At 24.6% G+C, this 16,503-nt stretch overlaps 1 protein-coding gene across 3 annotated transcripts in view; it reads left to right on the plus strand.

Moving 5' to 3' along the window:
• LOC136974820 (neurobeachin-like protein 1) overlaps nucleotides 1-16,503 on the plus strand; it is a 179,853-nt gene that overhangs the window by 91,874 nt on the left and 71,476 nt on the right. For all 3 annotated transcript variants that reach the window (XM_067269768.1, XM_067269769.1, XM_067269770.1), the window contains exons 29-36: nucleotides 1,616-1,704; nucleotides 3,294-3,513; nucleotides 3,712-3,868; nucleotides 5,307-5,568; nucleotides 7,350-7,482; nucleotides 10,202-10,308; nucleotides 12,876-13,007; nucleotides 15,406-15,556. In XM_067269768.1, coding sequence (XP_067125869.1) covers nucleotides 1,616-1,704; nucleotides 3,294-3,513; nucleotides 3,712-3,868; nucleotides 5,307-5,568; nucleotides 7,350-7,482; nucleotides 10,202-10,308; nucleotides 12,876-13,007; nucleotides 15,406-15,556 — 1,251 coding nt within the window. The remainder of the gene's footprint in view (nucleotides 1-1,615; nucleotides 1,705-3,293; nucleotides 3,514-3,711; nucleotides 3,869-5,306; nucleotides 5,569-7,349; nucleotides 7,483-10,201; nucleotides 10,309-12,875; nucleotides 13,008-15,405; nucleotides 15,557-16,503) is intronic.

The raw sequence follows: 16,503 nt of genomic DNA on the forward strand, positions 1-16,503 counted from the left end.
TTAAATAAATAGAACAAAAACATAATGATGTAAATCAAACATATAGATAATTTAGAAAATTCTACATTTTCCAAAGAATTAAAAGCACCAATTAATTTTGATGAAAATATAGGATCAACTTCATATCAAAAACAGCAATATTTTGAGGAGACAGCTATGTGTTTGGAAAATCAATGCCCTGGATATAGAATTATTAGTTTAGAAGCAATTTAAAAATTTAACAAAATCACTTACATGCCCAAAATGTTATCAGCAGAATTTAAAGATGGAAAAAGCATCTTGTATGCATGACAATGAAAACTAGGTAATACCAACATAAATTAATTAATATCATTTTGTAATATTTTATGTTTTATGTGTATCTAATTTATTTTTATAATTCTTAAAAAATACCACTGATTATGTATATTTATATGTTCGATTTACATCATTATGTTTTTGTTCTATTTATTTAAAAATTTTTGAAAAAGTCTGCTCATTCCAATTTGGAATATCATTGTTGATCTAATACAGATCTTGTTTAAGATCAAAAACATTCGTGAAAGTTTTTACATAAAAATTTTTGTTACTGAATGTTAAAGGTTTTGTTGAATGTGTTCAGTAATTTGTTGCAGTTATTGAGAAGGTAATTCTACTTAATACAAAGAGCCAATTTTTAAGTTTCTTTATCTTCATATTAATGGGTTTGACTGTATTTGATTCAGATTTAATTATATGCTTTAAAAATAGAGCAAGTTAATAAACTTTGAGAAAATTTCAAATTAAATTGTTGACAGTGGTTTTGATAATTTTCATATAATGGTATTTAAATAAAAATTATAATGTAAAAACATATTTTTTATTGTTAATAATAAAATGTATAATATGATATCAGATGAGAGTCATAAAATTATTTCTTTAGTAAAATCATTATTTGAATATACTGTATATCTAAATATGTAAAATTACTGATTTTGACTGACTGACTGGGTGATTGATTCATCATCACCCAGAGCAAACTGCTGAACCTAAAGAGGTGAAATTTGGTACACAGTTAGGGTACGTCATGAAAACACACACTAAGAAGGGATTTTTCGAAATTCCTCCATGGGGGTAGAGGGAGAGCATTAAGGCTTAACCTTAAGAACGGCTTCTACTGTACTATTTTAGATGCAATTTTTTGTTTTCTATGTTTAGTCTTCATTGAGTACTTAGGTGTATTAAATTGTTAACATTTCAGACATTGTTATGAATATTTTTATATATTTCGATTTTTTAACCAAATGTTCGAACCATTTTAAATTCAAATTTGTTATTGCATATTGGTTCTATTATAGAACGATTGTAAATGCTGCAGAAAAATGAATTGAAAACAGTTTGTTTGATTCTCAGCAATTCTCATCATTCTCAGTGGTAGGTGGTATATAACAATTAGTATGGTTGTTGTATAAATGGTGTTTGCTTGCAAAATCTGCATGGGGGAAGTTGCAGGTAACAGCTAGTCAATTCATATATATGTATATAATAATTCTACTTTTCTATTAAAATTGAACCTGATATCAATTTATTAACATTGCAGTTTGATAGATAATGTTAAACTTGTGATATTACTTGTTAAAAAATAATTTATTTACAGAAACTTTACAAGCCTATCAAGGTGCTGTGTTACTCTTGCATTTTATTAGAAATATGAATATTGACATTAAACTTGAATCAATACAAAAGGTATGAATCTACATCATCTTTTTAATTATTGAATTTTGGGATAGACAAACATTTAAAAAGATCTATAATAATTTTATAATCTTAAAAAAATAAAATAAAAATAAATAATAATTTTATGTGAATAAAATATATTTAACATTTAAAATAAAATGAGTTTCATATAATAAAAGAATTCTTTAACATTAATTAGAAATTTTATTGAAAATTAAATCATTGAATTTATAAGGAAAAAATATTTTTTCTTATAAATATGAATTTTCTATGAATTTTAATTATGTTTGTTTTTATAAATGCATTATTTATATTAATTGAAGTTGTGATATACAGAGTGGTTAGAATTAAACTGACTGTACTCAGACTTGTGGAACCAGCTCTACTAAACTGAATCAAATGAAACTTGGTACATGTACTATTCAGATCATGGTTAGAGATTTATGGGGGGAAATTAGTTGTAATTTTCACCACCAGAGAAAAAATTAGGCACTGTGTAGTCAAAAATGTGTTTCTGGCTGGGAGGTTTTTTTTTGAAAGATTGTGTTTATCATAGGCATGTGCACTCCATGTCAGAGTTAAAGCTCAGTATAGTGTAACATGTCTCTCATATTTCTCCTGAAATTTTATGTGCAGCAGTTGATAACATGATTTTGCAATTGTGACATATGGTTGACAGAGAAGGATCTTACTGTGAAAACATTCTGTAAATGTGTAAAATGAAATTTTATTCTTCTAATAAAATTTTTTCTGCTTATTTTATAATTCTCATCCTTGCAGTGCCATATTTTTCTCTGGTGATGAAAATTTCAAGTAATTTTTTTTTCCTTTGTAAATTTCTTTCCTGTGATCTGCTTTGCATGTGTACTGTCATTTGATTTGGTTTAGTAGAGACTGCTCTACATGTGTCTGAGTACCATCAGTTTCTAACCACTCTGTATTAAAACATTAAATAAAAATTAAAATTAGAATACAAAATTTAAAACTTAGAATTTAAATAAAGAATAAAAAACATTACTTTTATTTTAATTGTATATAAGCAATTGTATATATTTAATTGCATATAATATATATTCACAGGTCAAATCTATTAACTTCCTTTGTTATGCAAAAAATGTAAAATTAATACATCCTTGGAATAATCGTTATAATTTTATATGTCATTGAAAGCTACACCCTAATAGTACATTCTAAAATTACTATTAGAAACTTTATCATTATATTAAAGTTTAAGTTTAAAAAAAAATGTATATCATTTTATCAGTTTCTCTGTGTTTTTGTTTCTTGAGTTAATCAATTTGGCAAATGAGTGGCTCAAACACATTTGAATTATTTTAAAATTTTTGCATGTATATTTTACATTTTTCCTACTTTTAATCTTTCAATATCAGGAAAAATAGTTTTTAAAGAAATGAATAGTAGCTTATGTCTTAAATGAGTACATAAATGTAATTAAAATATACATTAGAGTTTTTATTTATAATAATTTAAAAGAAATAATTATGGGAAGTGATACTATTAATTAGAAATTAATTATAAAAGCTGTACATTTAAAAAAAATAAATGAGTTTTAGTTAATTGTTTTATTTTTATTTTAGCTTAAACAATCGCTGAATCGCAGTACATCCAACTGGGTAACCATAAGCAAACTTACTGGTTGGCAGGAATGCTTATTAGGATTACTTATAAAATATCCTGTATCAGATAGGAAAGAATCTTTTTCAAATATACCTACTAATTTAATTGATTTTTCTTCTGATATCTCATCAGATATGTCACCTGAGTTCAAAAATGTTTCAAAAGCAGAAAATAGAAGTGGTAAGTTGAAAAATTTGCAGCTTTAAAGGGAATCATTAATCATATTTCATTTTTTTTAGTTCATTAAAAGGAACATAACAAATTCAAAATATTTGTGTAGAATTTTTTTTTTTTTCTTTTTGCAAATTTTAATTCTTAAAGATTAGTATTAATTTTGGATTTTAGTTTTTGCAATTTTAAATAAATATTTTTACTTAGAATCTCCACGTACGGGAAGTGTGAGAAGGTTATCAAGACGTGCTTCTTGGTCTCAGCATAGTATAGAGGAAAGTGTTTCATTACCTAAAACACCACAGTTACTTATGCAATTGAGAGAACATATATTTGATTTTGATTTTCCAAATCTTTTAAACAGGCAAGTCCTAAAATAAATTTTGTTAAATTTTATAACTAAATTAAATATACACGTTTATAATATAATCAACTAAAATACAGTGATAAAATATTAAAAATTTATACATATAATTAACTATAAACAGATACATTTAAATGTCAATTACTATATTACAAAGAAATTGTATATGCCCTGAAGTTTAAAACATATAACTTTGATATAAGAAAATTTATCATTATATTAAATTGAATAAAAGAATATCTGAAAAGTGACAAAAACCTTATATTATTAATAATATAGAATATAATGTAAAAATATTCTAGGGATTCCAGCCTGGATTTTGTGGTTCAACCATTGTTTTATATTTTTTCAAAACACTGCATTTTAGTCATAATCTATAATTCCTTGTAAATAATATATACTTTATATAAACCATACAATACTGCTTGTTAAGTTTACCAAAGATTCTTTAATTAAAATGTTTTCAACTTCTTTTGAGTCTTTTCAGTTTTTCTACATTTCAAATGATATTTACAGTTATATGTATAATAAATAATAACTGTAAAATGATATCACAAAAGTTTAATTAAAAAAATAATATTATGACAGATTACTAAATTATTTCAAATTAAAATATTTTAATGTTAAAATAATAATAAACACCTTTAAAAACATATGGAATTTTAACTCAATTTAGAAATAGTTTCTTATTGCAAAAGTGCACTAAATTAAAAATTTTTTTCTTTTTTATTGGAACCACTGGCTATATTCCAATTAGATAATTCTTCATTTTTCAAAAATAAAAAATAAAAATACAGTATCTTTTGATAATTCTTAATCACCATTTTACTGAAATTCACAATTTTTAAAGATAAAACTAAAATTTTTATTATCTTTATGTCATAAAGGAAAAGATAATTTTCTAACTATTTAATGTAATTGCAGTTTTCATTAGTATTATTTTATTAGCTATATCAAAAAAAAAGTGTATTCTTCTATAATTTCATTTGATTTATTACTTTTTATAAGAAAATATTATCACTTGTAATAGAAAAATTTAATATTGTAAACTCTCTGCCAGTTAAAAAAATTCTGAGGTTGCAATTAATAAAGAATTGAGGAAACAAATATTTTAAATTTTATTTTAAAAAGTTTTCTTAATTCTTTTGTTTAATAATAAACTAAATTTATCAAATTTACTTATTTAACTTAAATTTTACTAGATCTGTATAGTATGCAAAATACAATCAATCACATATTGTTGATTACATTTTTTATTTTAGGGTATATTGATTTAAAAACTCCCCAAAAATCTAGAAAGCTTTATTCATTCAAGTTTTTGCTTGTTTATGTATGTTTATGTAATATAATAATAATAATAATTAATTTAATTCTGAAAACTCCCAATTTGCTTATGTATGTATATATATACATATAATTTTTAAAAATATTTTTATAGATCTCGATCTGGAAGTCGAAATTCTAGTTTAGAAGATCTTACAGTTGCTTCAAGCAATGATACAAAATCACTACCTGATTCCAGTAGTTCTGGTTATTTGACAACACTGGAAAGTAATCTTAAGATTTCTCAAGATTCTGATGAAAATCAAACATTAATTGAAACAGAAAACCAAGATCTTGTTCTCTGCCAAACAGTCATTACAGTTGTTTGTGATATTGTGTGGAAAGGTATTGATGGATCAAGTAAACAAATTTGGGAGGTATATTGGTTATAAAAAATATTTAAATTAAATGAGTTGTTAACTATTCATGTACCATTTCTATAAACAATTTTTTAAGTGAGTCAAAAATTAACAGTATTTTTTAATTAATCATCATAAATTATTTTTTACTTAGATAGCACTATAGTGATTGTTAACAAATATTTATAAATAAGTGAAGTAAACTTCTGAAGTTTATTTTAATATTTGAAATAAGTGAATGCTAAATATTCTGCAGAATTACAAAAGAACAATTTTAACTGTTTAACTTCAAATTTTTAAGTATTTTACAAACTTTAATAAAATTTTTAGAATTTTAGAAATTTAATATTTAATAATATGAAGACATTTTAGTAGTTTATTTATATGTAGGCATTTTATTGCATTTTACTTACCTTTAGAAAATTGGTTTGGCTTTGTGTTGATGATATAATACATTATTATTTTTTCCATTTAAAATTATGGGAAATAGAATTCCAGTTAATGTTAACCCACAGACTGTCTGATTTCCAGGGATTACTGATTTACTGATGTTAAGTGAGGGAAGCCTGTATATAAAATACTTTTGAAAAATATAATATGAAATTATTCTAATAGTAATTTATAATTTTTTAAATTATTGAATATAATATGTAATTTGAAATCTATATTACCATTAATAGTAAAACAAAATGTAACAAAGTCTGAAAATATATAAATCAGTAATTTATTTCTGATGCAATAAATTATTAACTTCTATGCTTCTATCTTTTCTAATTTGATTTATTTTAATTATATAGAATTGTTACTTTTATATATAAATTGCCAATAGTAATTTTTGAAATCTTTATTAACTTTTGTATGTATGTATATTTTTTCATCTGGACATTCTCCAGTAATGGAAAAGTGAATAGAGAATGTCAGATCAAACATACATATGAAAGTGAATAATAGAACAATTAAAGAAAAGTTAAGAACCTAAAATGCATATTGTTATTGATATAAGAAATATGATAAAGTTAAGCTCAAGGTTTCTGACTAGTGTATAGTTTAATGAATAAAAAAAATGTTTTCATCATTAAATAACTTAGAATACAAGAAACCAGCATCCAAATGATAAGAATTAAGTTGACTTGGAGTTATTGTTGTTGAATACTTAACTGAAGATATTTTTATCTCATACAATTGGAATATAAGGTTTTCTTACATAAATCTTCAGAATACTCTGTTTGCCTTTTTAAATCTCTCTGATAGATTATGGATTGTAGACAAGTTTACCATAAACCATTTGTTTAACTCATTTTGAGATTAACCATCCTCAAGAAGTTTATTAGTTTTACACACTTTGTAGGATGATAATTTTAAGATATCTCCATAACTTGTATTTTAATATTATTTAATTTATACACTCAAATAAAATACAGTAGCTTTAAAATTAGCTTGAAAAATGACTGATATGTTTATCCAGAATTACATGAATTTGTTTATGTTAGTAGAAAATAAATCATTCTTAATTTTTTTTCATTCAAATCACCTTTCATTTTTTTAAATTATGAAAACTAATATAGATATTCAGAAACATCTTTTATCACTGCAGGATTAGAAGTTTCTCTGGAAATTGGTTTTGAAAATGTTTTTGTATATTTTGAAAAAATCAAGTTTGTTGATGATGAATTCAAATAAGAATATTATGAAATCAGATATTTTATATTATTAATTTTAAACAATTTAAATATTACTATACTTAAAAATTTTTCTATTATAGTATTTAAATATATTTTTGATTTTTATTCTTAACATAGGAATATGGCCACGTTTTTGCATGTGTGAATATGCTTGCATTAAGTAATGAATTATATTCATCCCATTTAGAAATAAAAAGATATATCTTAGAATATACATTACAACTATGTTTAAATGATATTCAAGAAACAGGTAATAAAATATATTTAATATTGTAATGTTTATGTAATAATAAAAATTAACAAAATGTTTAAAACCAGCAAAATGTCCAAAAAATGAAATAAATGAGATAAGAATATTTATTATCTTTTAGTTTAGAATATGATGATTACAAGAGTTAAATTTTAATACAAACTTGCTTGTCAGTTTATTGGTATTAATAGTCACAAGTGTTGTGCAGAACATTTTCAATATGTATAAAAATTACTGTATTTGTTCCTTCGCATTGCATAAGATATTTAAATTTAGGGTGTTCTCTTTCAAAGCTTTGTTTTTAGTTTTACTATCGTTCCTGATGACATTTTAGTGTATGTTGAAAATGTTTGTTTTATACTTACAACTTACTTGTGATTTTTAACACCAATAAACTAGGTTTTTGTTTAAGTAGTGTGTTATTGTGGTACATCCCATTGCAATTGTTATGCTTAAATTTTAATCCCAGTTTATAGTTAATAACTTGTTTATAAACAAATAGCTATTTATAGTCATAAATTTTGTAAAAGATAAATTTTATATATTTACGAATTGTATATTTATATTTATATAATTACGATTATGAATTGTTAGAAAATAAAAAAACTGAATCATAATTTTGATAATAAATTATATATTTTGAATAAAAATTATATATATTACTATATTTTTATATTTTATTGTATTCAGTAACATATTATTGGCATATTATATTTTCCTGGTAGTTAAAAATAAGTATCTCTATTTGGAGCTGTTGGTAGTTTGAAAGAATAACCCAAATGAAATCAAAATTGGTACACATACTATTTAAGAAAAGGGGAAGAAGAATGGAACAAGGGGGAAAAAATAGTTATAAAATTATTGATAGAGAATGCTGTAAACTTTGAAATGTAATGTGTAATACAAGAAGAAAGAATTAAAGTGTAAAAACCAATGGCATACTGATATTTATTGGAAAATGTCACAGTTAATGTGGTTATGCTGTCACATGGCATTGATGATCCAGTTCAGGTTCTACAAAAATTGTAAATGCCGTGTGAAAGCATAACCACATTAACTGTGATATTATCCAAAAATACTGGTATGCCATCAGTTTTTGCACATAATTCTTTGTTCTTGTATTACACATTATGTTTCAAAGTTTACAGCATTCTCTATCGATAATTTTATAACTATTTTTCTCCCTTGTTATTTTCTTCTCCCCTTTTCTTAAATAGCTTGTGTACCAGTTTTGGTTTTATTTGGGTCATTCCTTCAAGCTACCAACAGCTCCAAATAGAGATACTTATTTTATAACACCTGGTATATATTAATTATGGAATATATCAATAAGTTATCAGGAAAAATCCAGCAACAAGTTGTTTAACTTTTCTAACTAATTAATTAAAACTGTTTGTGTGGTGCCATCTGTTATAAATTTAAAATATAAAAAGTTTTTTAATTATTATAAAATGGCAAGAGGCTTAATTTTGAGGGTAGGGATGGGTTTTATAAAAAATTGTAAATCCAATAATGAATAAAATTATCATTAAGTCTGACTCTACTTGAGACATAACATGACCCTCCTTTATCTCTCCACACTCTTGACCTTTAATTACCAAAATTTAATAGCATCAATCTTCCTAATACACAAACCTCCCTGCAAACTTTCAGAAATTTTCAACAAACAGCACAGGAGTTATTAAGCTTCAAAGAGGGTGAGCAAAATTGTGTCCCCTCCACACACACAGATATACAGAAAAAACCCCTAAAGTTTTTTTACTTATTGAGTATTTTTACAAATGCTGAATAAATGAATTTAAATTTATTCCAAACTATTAAGAAAGTTAAAATTTCTAAAAATACACATCAAATTAACTATTGTAACTGAAAATACCTGAAAATTAGGTAATTACCCATACATTGGCAATGTTGTTTATGAAGTTATAATTTAATAAAAATATTAATATTCAGTTTCATTATTCATTTAGTTTAAAATAAAGCAATATGAAATGTAGACAAGGGAATCATCCTATAGGAGGAAGTCTAACTGCAACTTGTTCTTAATCTGTTTTTCTTCTGATAATGTGACAATGATTGTGTGCTTTTTTTTTTGTTTGTTTGTCAATGGTGACTGAAATGATGGATTTTGAAGACAAACTTTTTGTACTCGTCAATATATTTTTACAATGTGACAATTATTGAAAATATTTATGTTCAAAGTATTTTTTTAATCGATTTTATTGTCAACATTAAAGATAGTTTATTTTTCTCATAATTAGTATATCTTGATGGGGGGTCTGCAGTATCTTTAAAATAATAAAATAAAACCATCCTTTTAATTAAAAGATACGCCTGTGTTGTTTGTTGTTTATATTTACAGAAAATATCATTTTTGATTATTCATTTATATTATTAAAGTTTTCAAGTCCATTATCCAAAATTCCAAATTGATTAATGGGAAATCTTTGAATTTTAAACGAGACTTTTCAATTTCATATTATTAATAATAGTGTAATAATATTGTTATATAAAAATTAATTTTTTAAATTATATTTATATCTACATATTTTATATTAATAAAATTATTATAATTTATTGTTAAACTATGCATTACTTTATATAAATTTAACTGCATAGCAAGTCTTTATTGAGAGTATTTTTTACAAGAATTAAATTCTGGTTGTGACAAAATTTTAAATTATTGTGATTAATAATTTTCCTAACGTTTTATTTTTAGCACAAACAAATGCACTTCATTCAGAAAATGCTATAAGAATAATACGATTTGTATATGATTTTGTTGTTTTGGAAAATACAACAGATGAAAGAAGATTAAGTGAAAAGGTTTGAGAAATTAAGTTGTTATTCTTTATTTCCTTTATTTATTTTTATTTAAATTATAATGAAGTGATTTTTTTTAAACTTTGTTTTAAAGAGAAAAATAGTTTTAAAATTCCCAAACATTTTTAAATTATCAAAATAATCTTTTGACACCATATAGTTAGAGTTTGTTAATTTGCATGATTGACAAGATTCAAAATTGACTCTACATATATCCAGATGTTTGATAGATGAAAATATAGTTCAGTAGCAAACTATGCATTTGGAGAGGCTTGAGATTCAAACAACGTTTGAGGCCACACCTAACATTTTTAAATATTAAAATTTTAAAATATTAAATACAATATTTTTGAGAATTTTGGTATATATTTGTTTAGCAACAGTACTCCTTAAAGTATATTCCATATCTAAGATCCCTGTTAAAAACAATGACAACAGTAAAGGAACATGAAGTAATAAAAAGTAGTACATACCTACTATCAATTTGTTTTTCTCCTGTGCTCTCTTTTACTTTGAGATGCCAAAATTTGTTAAGTTTCAGTATCAAACAGGATGCTGTTACACTTTTATTGATATTAGAAAGGTTGGTCACAGGATGTAGTAGACTCGTTGATGCTTCCTGTAGTGACCACAAATATCACTATTCGTACCAACAGCATAGTCTAAGCCAGGGATAGGCAACCTTTTTCTATGTAAGAGCTGTATTTCAAAACTTTTGAATTGACATGGGCCGCATACAAGAGAAAAGTGAAAAAAATGTTGGTAAATCACAATTATTTATTCATATATAATTATAAATTATCATAGGTATATTTAATTTAGCTTCTGGAACTGATGTAAATGTAATATATCGGAAATATTTGGTTAAATATTAGTCACTGCTAGTTTTAAATTAGTTTCGATGTGTCTGTTATCTGGTTTCTTGTTTTAATTTTTACTAAATTCATTGCGGAAAAACTATTCACATATGTAAGTTGTAAAAAATAACGTTTGAATTTTTGCTGCATATTTCCTTAAGCTGGGAAATTGATATATTTATTCATATTTTATGCGAGACGGGCTGCAAAAAATATTACTGTGGGCCACAGGTTGTCCATCCCTTGTCTAAGCTATGCCTGTGTAGACCAGCACATACTTTTTCCTATACCAAATATCACTTGCTGGTAAGTGGCAAGTTGCATCAGTGTAACTCTCCACTTGATAGCTAGTGATATATAGTGTGTAGACAGCTCTAACACAGTGATCAATATGTCCTTTTTGACTTTTACATAAATTCATGTGAATTAAAGCTGTAAAAGAATAATAGCAAAATTTTTTTTTTTGTTAATTTGAGGACCCTTGAGTATTTGCTGACCAAGAAATATGTCTTGTATGTCTGCACAACAATCTACTATTGTAATATTGTTGTTTGAAACAATAGATAGGAAGTCCAAAGTTTTTTCAATATAATAAACGAATTTATTTTAAATTATAATCATTTTGGGATATTATATTGATGATGATGTCCAGCTCATAACATTGAGAATTTAATAAGACTGTAATTAGTGGAAATTGAGATTTTACTGACTGGCCTTAAAAGAGTATTATAAGACAAATAAAAAATATATAACTAGAAGGTTTATCGATTTATTTTTATTATTGTTTTGGGACAAGCTAATTTTGGTAACATTATCTGTGATTACAATAAGCAAATTCTACTATACTAACAGCAATTTTTATAATACACTATGGTTGAGTCAAAAAAATAAAGAAAGCTTTTACAATTATTTGAATTGTTTGGATACAATATTAAATAAAAAGCTTTAACATAAGTTACAAAAATGTCATTATAAATTATTATAATGCATTTATTGAACTTCCAGATTTCACACAACTCTTTTGGAATGTTAAAAATATATATACAAAAGAAAGAAAATGCACATTACTTATTTTTATTTAATTAAATAAGATTAAAATTATATTAATTATCAGTAAATACAGTAGAGCGTCGTTTATCCGAAAGCCTTCCAATCAGCCTGTGTCATGCTGAATTGAACATTTTTGATACTATATTAACTTCTAAAGTATAATTTTTTTGTTTTTATATTTTTCAATATATTTATTTTGTTTGTACAAAATAAAGAAATAATTTTTAATGATACAATAGCCATGATTAATAATAATTGTAAGATCCACGATTAATAATTATCGTGGCTATTGTTGATTTTAAGCCTAACAAAAAATTTTTGTTAGGCTTAAAATCGACAAAAATTCAACACGAAGCAACATGCAACGGAGAAAAATTTCAACATGGGATAGGTTAATATATTTTTTTTGTACGTAATCGGTTATCCGAAAAATAAGTTATCCAAACAACCCCAGTCTCCAATTGATTTGGATAAACGATGTTCTACTGTATTATGATTATAAATGATTTAGATAAAATATAAATTAAATTTTTATAAAATAAGGATAAAAATGAATAAATGAACTGTTAATTGGTAAGATTAATTATTTAAATAGTTGCTCTTGTATATTTGATCTTACATTGAAAATATGTTTATTTTATATTTTATTATTTATTATTATAGTTGTTGGATAAAGTATTGGCTCTTCTGGATATTTTACTTGTGTTTGAAGAAGGTCCTGAAGAAGGATGGGCAGAAATGGCAGAATTAGGATTAAATATTATATTGATTTGTGCCAAGAGTGATAATCTTGAAGTTAGTATGAACTTTATTTAATAATAATTTCAAAGATTGAAATAATAATAATTTATTAGAGTTCTTAAAACTTGGCACCATATTAACATAGGTACTTCAAATTTTCTTCATCAGGAGACCAAAAAATTTTCAAGTTATTTTTGGAAACATTTTTTATTCTTTTCAAATCAACTTTAGCCACAATTTTTTGAAAATCAAATTTATAACTTTTGACAGAATATAGAATGAAATAGTGTGAAACCAATGCTTTTAAATTTCACTATACATCATAATGAGGTAGAGACACTATTTTATTAATCTAATAAATTAAACAGATTTAGTGCTAAAAATGGAAAATATTGATAATAACTAAAGGTAAGATGCAGGATGCTAAAAAATTTGCTAATAATCTATTTACTATGTACTTGATGTCAATGGTATTTAAGATAGGCTTTCAACTGATGCTAATTTTTATCTGTCATTGGCATTAATTATCTTTTATGTACCTAGAAAGTCAATAGATGTACAACTGCTGTAGTATTTTTATTCAGAATCTTTCTGTAGAATTATCTATAAGAGCTGGTTTGTTCCATAGAACCTTTGCATCATGATCCCAAGCCCATTGCACAAGAAAGGAGTTAAATCCATATTGAATAGACCTTACTTGACAAAAATTTTCTTTTATTCTGATACATATGGATCTTATATAATAGGTTTGATTATTCTTAGTTATCTTTAGAGTGTAAATTCCTGATTTTGATAGCATGTAATGTAATGTATAAATAATGTCTATACTGTTTTTGTTGCTACATAGTGTAGTTATGATTGTAGGAAACCTTCTGACAGCTAAAGTTATGATTCTTTGCATAAGACATTACTAATATTGTATTATAAATTTGATTTAAAAGAACTTTTATTAAAGCTGATTTTAAAATCTTTCCAAAAATAACTTAAAAATTTTGTTCTCCTGAATAAACAGATTGAAGTATTATAATAATAAATAAATTTATCATAATATAATAATTTTAATTTTAATTTTTTTAAATTTTACATATTATTCTGATTTTTTAGTATTAAAATAAAACATTTTTGTTATATTGTCTCAGTTGTCATGTTAGATTCCAAATTAACTTTATGACTAACATTCAAATATAGTTTTACTGAATTTCATATATATGTTGATTAATTAAAATATATATATATACAAGGTATGTCAGACTACCCATATCATATGTTTTTCACAAAAACTGTTTGGTTTAGAAAGTTTAGTTTAACAGTCAAAGTGCTATGAAGAATTAATAAGCAACAGTCTGGGCCCATCAGAAATAGGACCAACAGAACCTGACTAAGTATGGTACAGGACATAGAGACATTCCATAGCATTGTATTTACCCAATATTATTAACATGTCTCAAGTATTTTCATTACTAAAAAATATCATATAACACAGCATTATTATGGTATGATTTTTCTGAAATAAGTGAATGCATGAGCAGTCACTGAAAACAAATAGACACAAAGACAAAGCTGCAAAAATCAATAGACAGTCTGTTCTGTTTTAAAGTTCTGAATATATTTGTTTATTATGTAAATGTGATTAGAAAAATGTGAAAGAAAAATTTGGTTTATTTTGTAAGTAAAAGTTTTGGTAAGATGATAAGAAAACTGTTATATAACTAATGCTGTTTCTTATAAAATGTTCTGTTCAACAGTATTCAACTCAATCTCTGTTCCAACATACAAATTCAGTCAGGACCAGTTGGTCCTTTTTTTCTGCTGCGTCCTGATTGACACCAGTGTCATCAATGAACTTTTCATATGAGCTTTAACAAATAACAAAACAATACTTTGAATTTTTTGTGATGTTGAATTATATCTTCAAATGAAAAAATTACTACAAAAATAAATTGCAAATATTAATAATAATAATTTTTTTTATGAACTGTGATGTTAAATACCAATTAATTATGTAATGAAATACTAAACAGCAGTTTTAATGCTAAGGTTAAGGTTATAATTAAGGTTATATTTTTAACTATTATTAACTTTATGTTCATGATAATATAAATCTCTAATTATCTATATTTTTAAATATTGTTTTGTAAATTCTGATGCTAAGTTACATGTTTAATTTGAAAACCTGTATTGATTAAAAATTCCTTTGACTTAATAGTATAGATTTTTATGGTCTTGATATCATCTCATCTTTATGATCATTAAGACTATAAGTATAGATGTAGTACAGATTAGGATTTCTTACTTGAACATTGATGTAATTAATTGAAGAAAATGATACTGATGGCAATATAAATTAAATAAATAAATGTTCTGTTACATTTTTTCTGATATATTTTCAGTTTATTATAAATTTATTTTATGTATTTATTAATTTATTCATAATATATTTTCAATTTATTAGTTATGTGCCATGGCTACTGCCAAACTTCATGCATTAGTTCAGACAAGGCCAAATGCTAGTTTAGAGGAAACAAGTTATCTTTTATATAATCTTGATTTGATATTAAAACTTACTGTTGAAGATAAAAGTGAATCAGATGAAATTTCTAAAGGTTGGTTTTTATGAAAAATTAACACTTTTTAATAACTTAGAATTAACTGTTATAAATATTGAGTTTAAAAAATGTAAAATATTTTGTATAATTTTATTACATATCATATAACACAGCATTATTTTTTGTAATTTTTTTTCCTTAGAAATTTGGAGTTTAATATAAAAATGTTAGATTTTAATGAACAGAATTTTAAACTCATGACAATAAAATAAAACAAGTCTCTTGATATACATTTAAACGTATGTGAGAGATTATATTTATAATAATAAAAAATAATTTTTGATATTTGAGGTTTTAAATAGCATATTTTATATAAACAAACATCACAAAATTTGATAACTTTGTAAAGCCAAACAACTATCGGATTACATCAGCCACTTTTCTATGATTATATTTTAATCAATTACTAAAAATTTGTCACTAAAGGGAGGTGTTAGATGCCATCCTCTATCAAATTTAATAATTATAATTAAATTCATATTTATTAAATAATTTAGAATATTCTGGAAGAAAAGAATCTGCCCAGAATGAGACTCTAACCTGCAACTTCCGCTTATCATGTGGATGCGTTGCCAGTTACACTACCCACGCCTCCATTCCGATCTCTTCCAGACATATATAAATATGATATAACCATCTTCAGTTACACATGGTGTTGACTTGAGATGCCTTCAGTGCCCTCATTATATATGTCTGGAAGAGGCGATTGGACTGGAGGCTTGGATAACATTATTGGCAATGCATTTGCACAGTAAGCAGGAGTTGCAGGGTGAGTCTTGCTCTGGGCAGATTCTTTTCTTCCAGAATATTCAAAGTTATTTAATAAATATGAATTTAATTATAATTATTATATTTAATAAGAGATTGTTCCTAATGCCTCTTTTTAGTGACAAATTATTTAGTAATTAATTCAAATATAATAATAGAAAAGTATATTTTATTTT

This window comes from Centruroides vittatus, unplaced genomic scaffold (genome assembly GCF_030686945.1).
Source record: "Centruroides vittatus isolate TY-2023 unplaced genomic scaffold, ASM3068694v2 contig_357, whole genome shotgun sequence".
NCBI lineage: Eukaryota > Metazoa > Arthropoda > Arachnida > Scorpiones > Buthidae > Centruroides > Centruroides vittatus.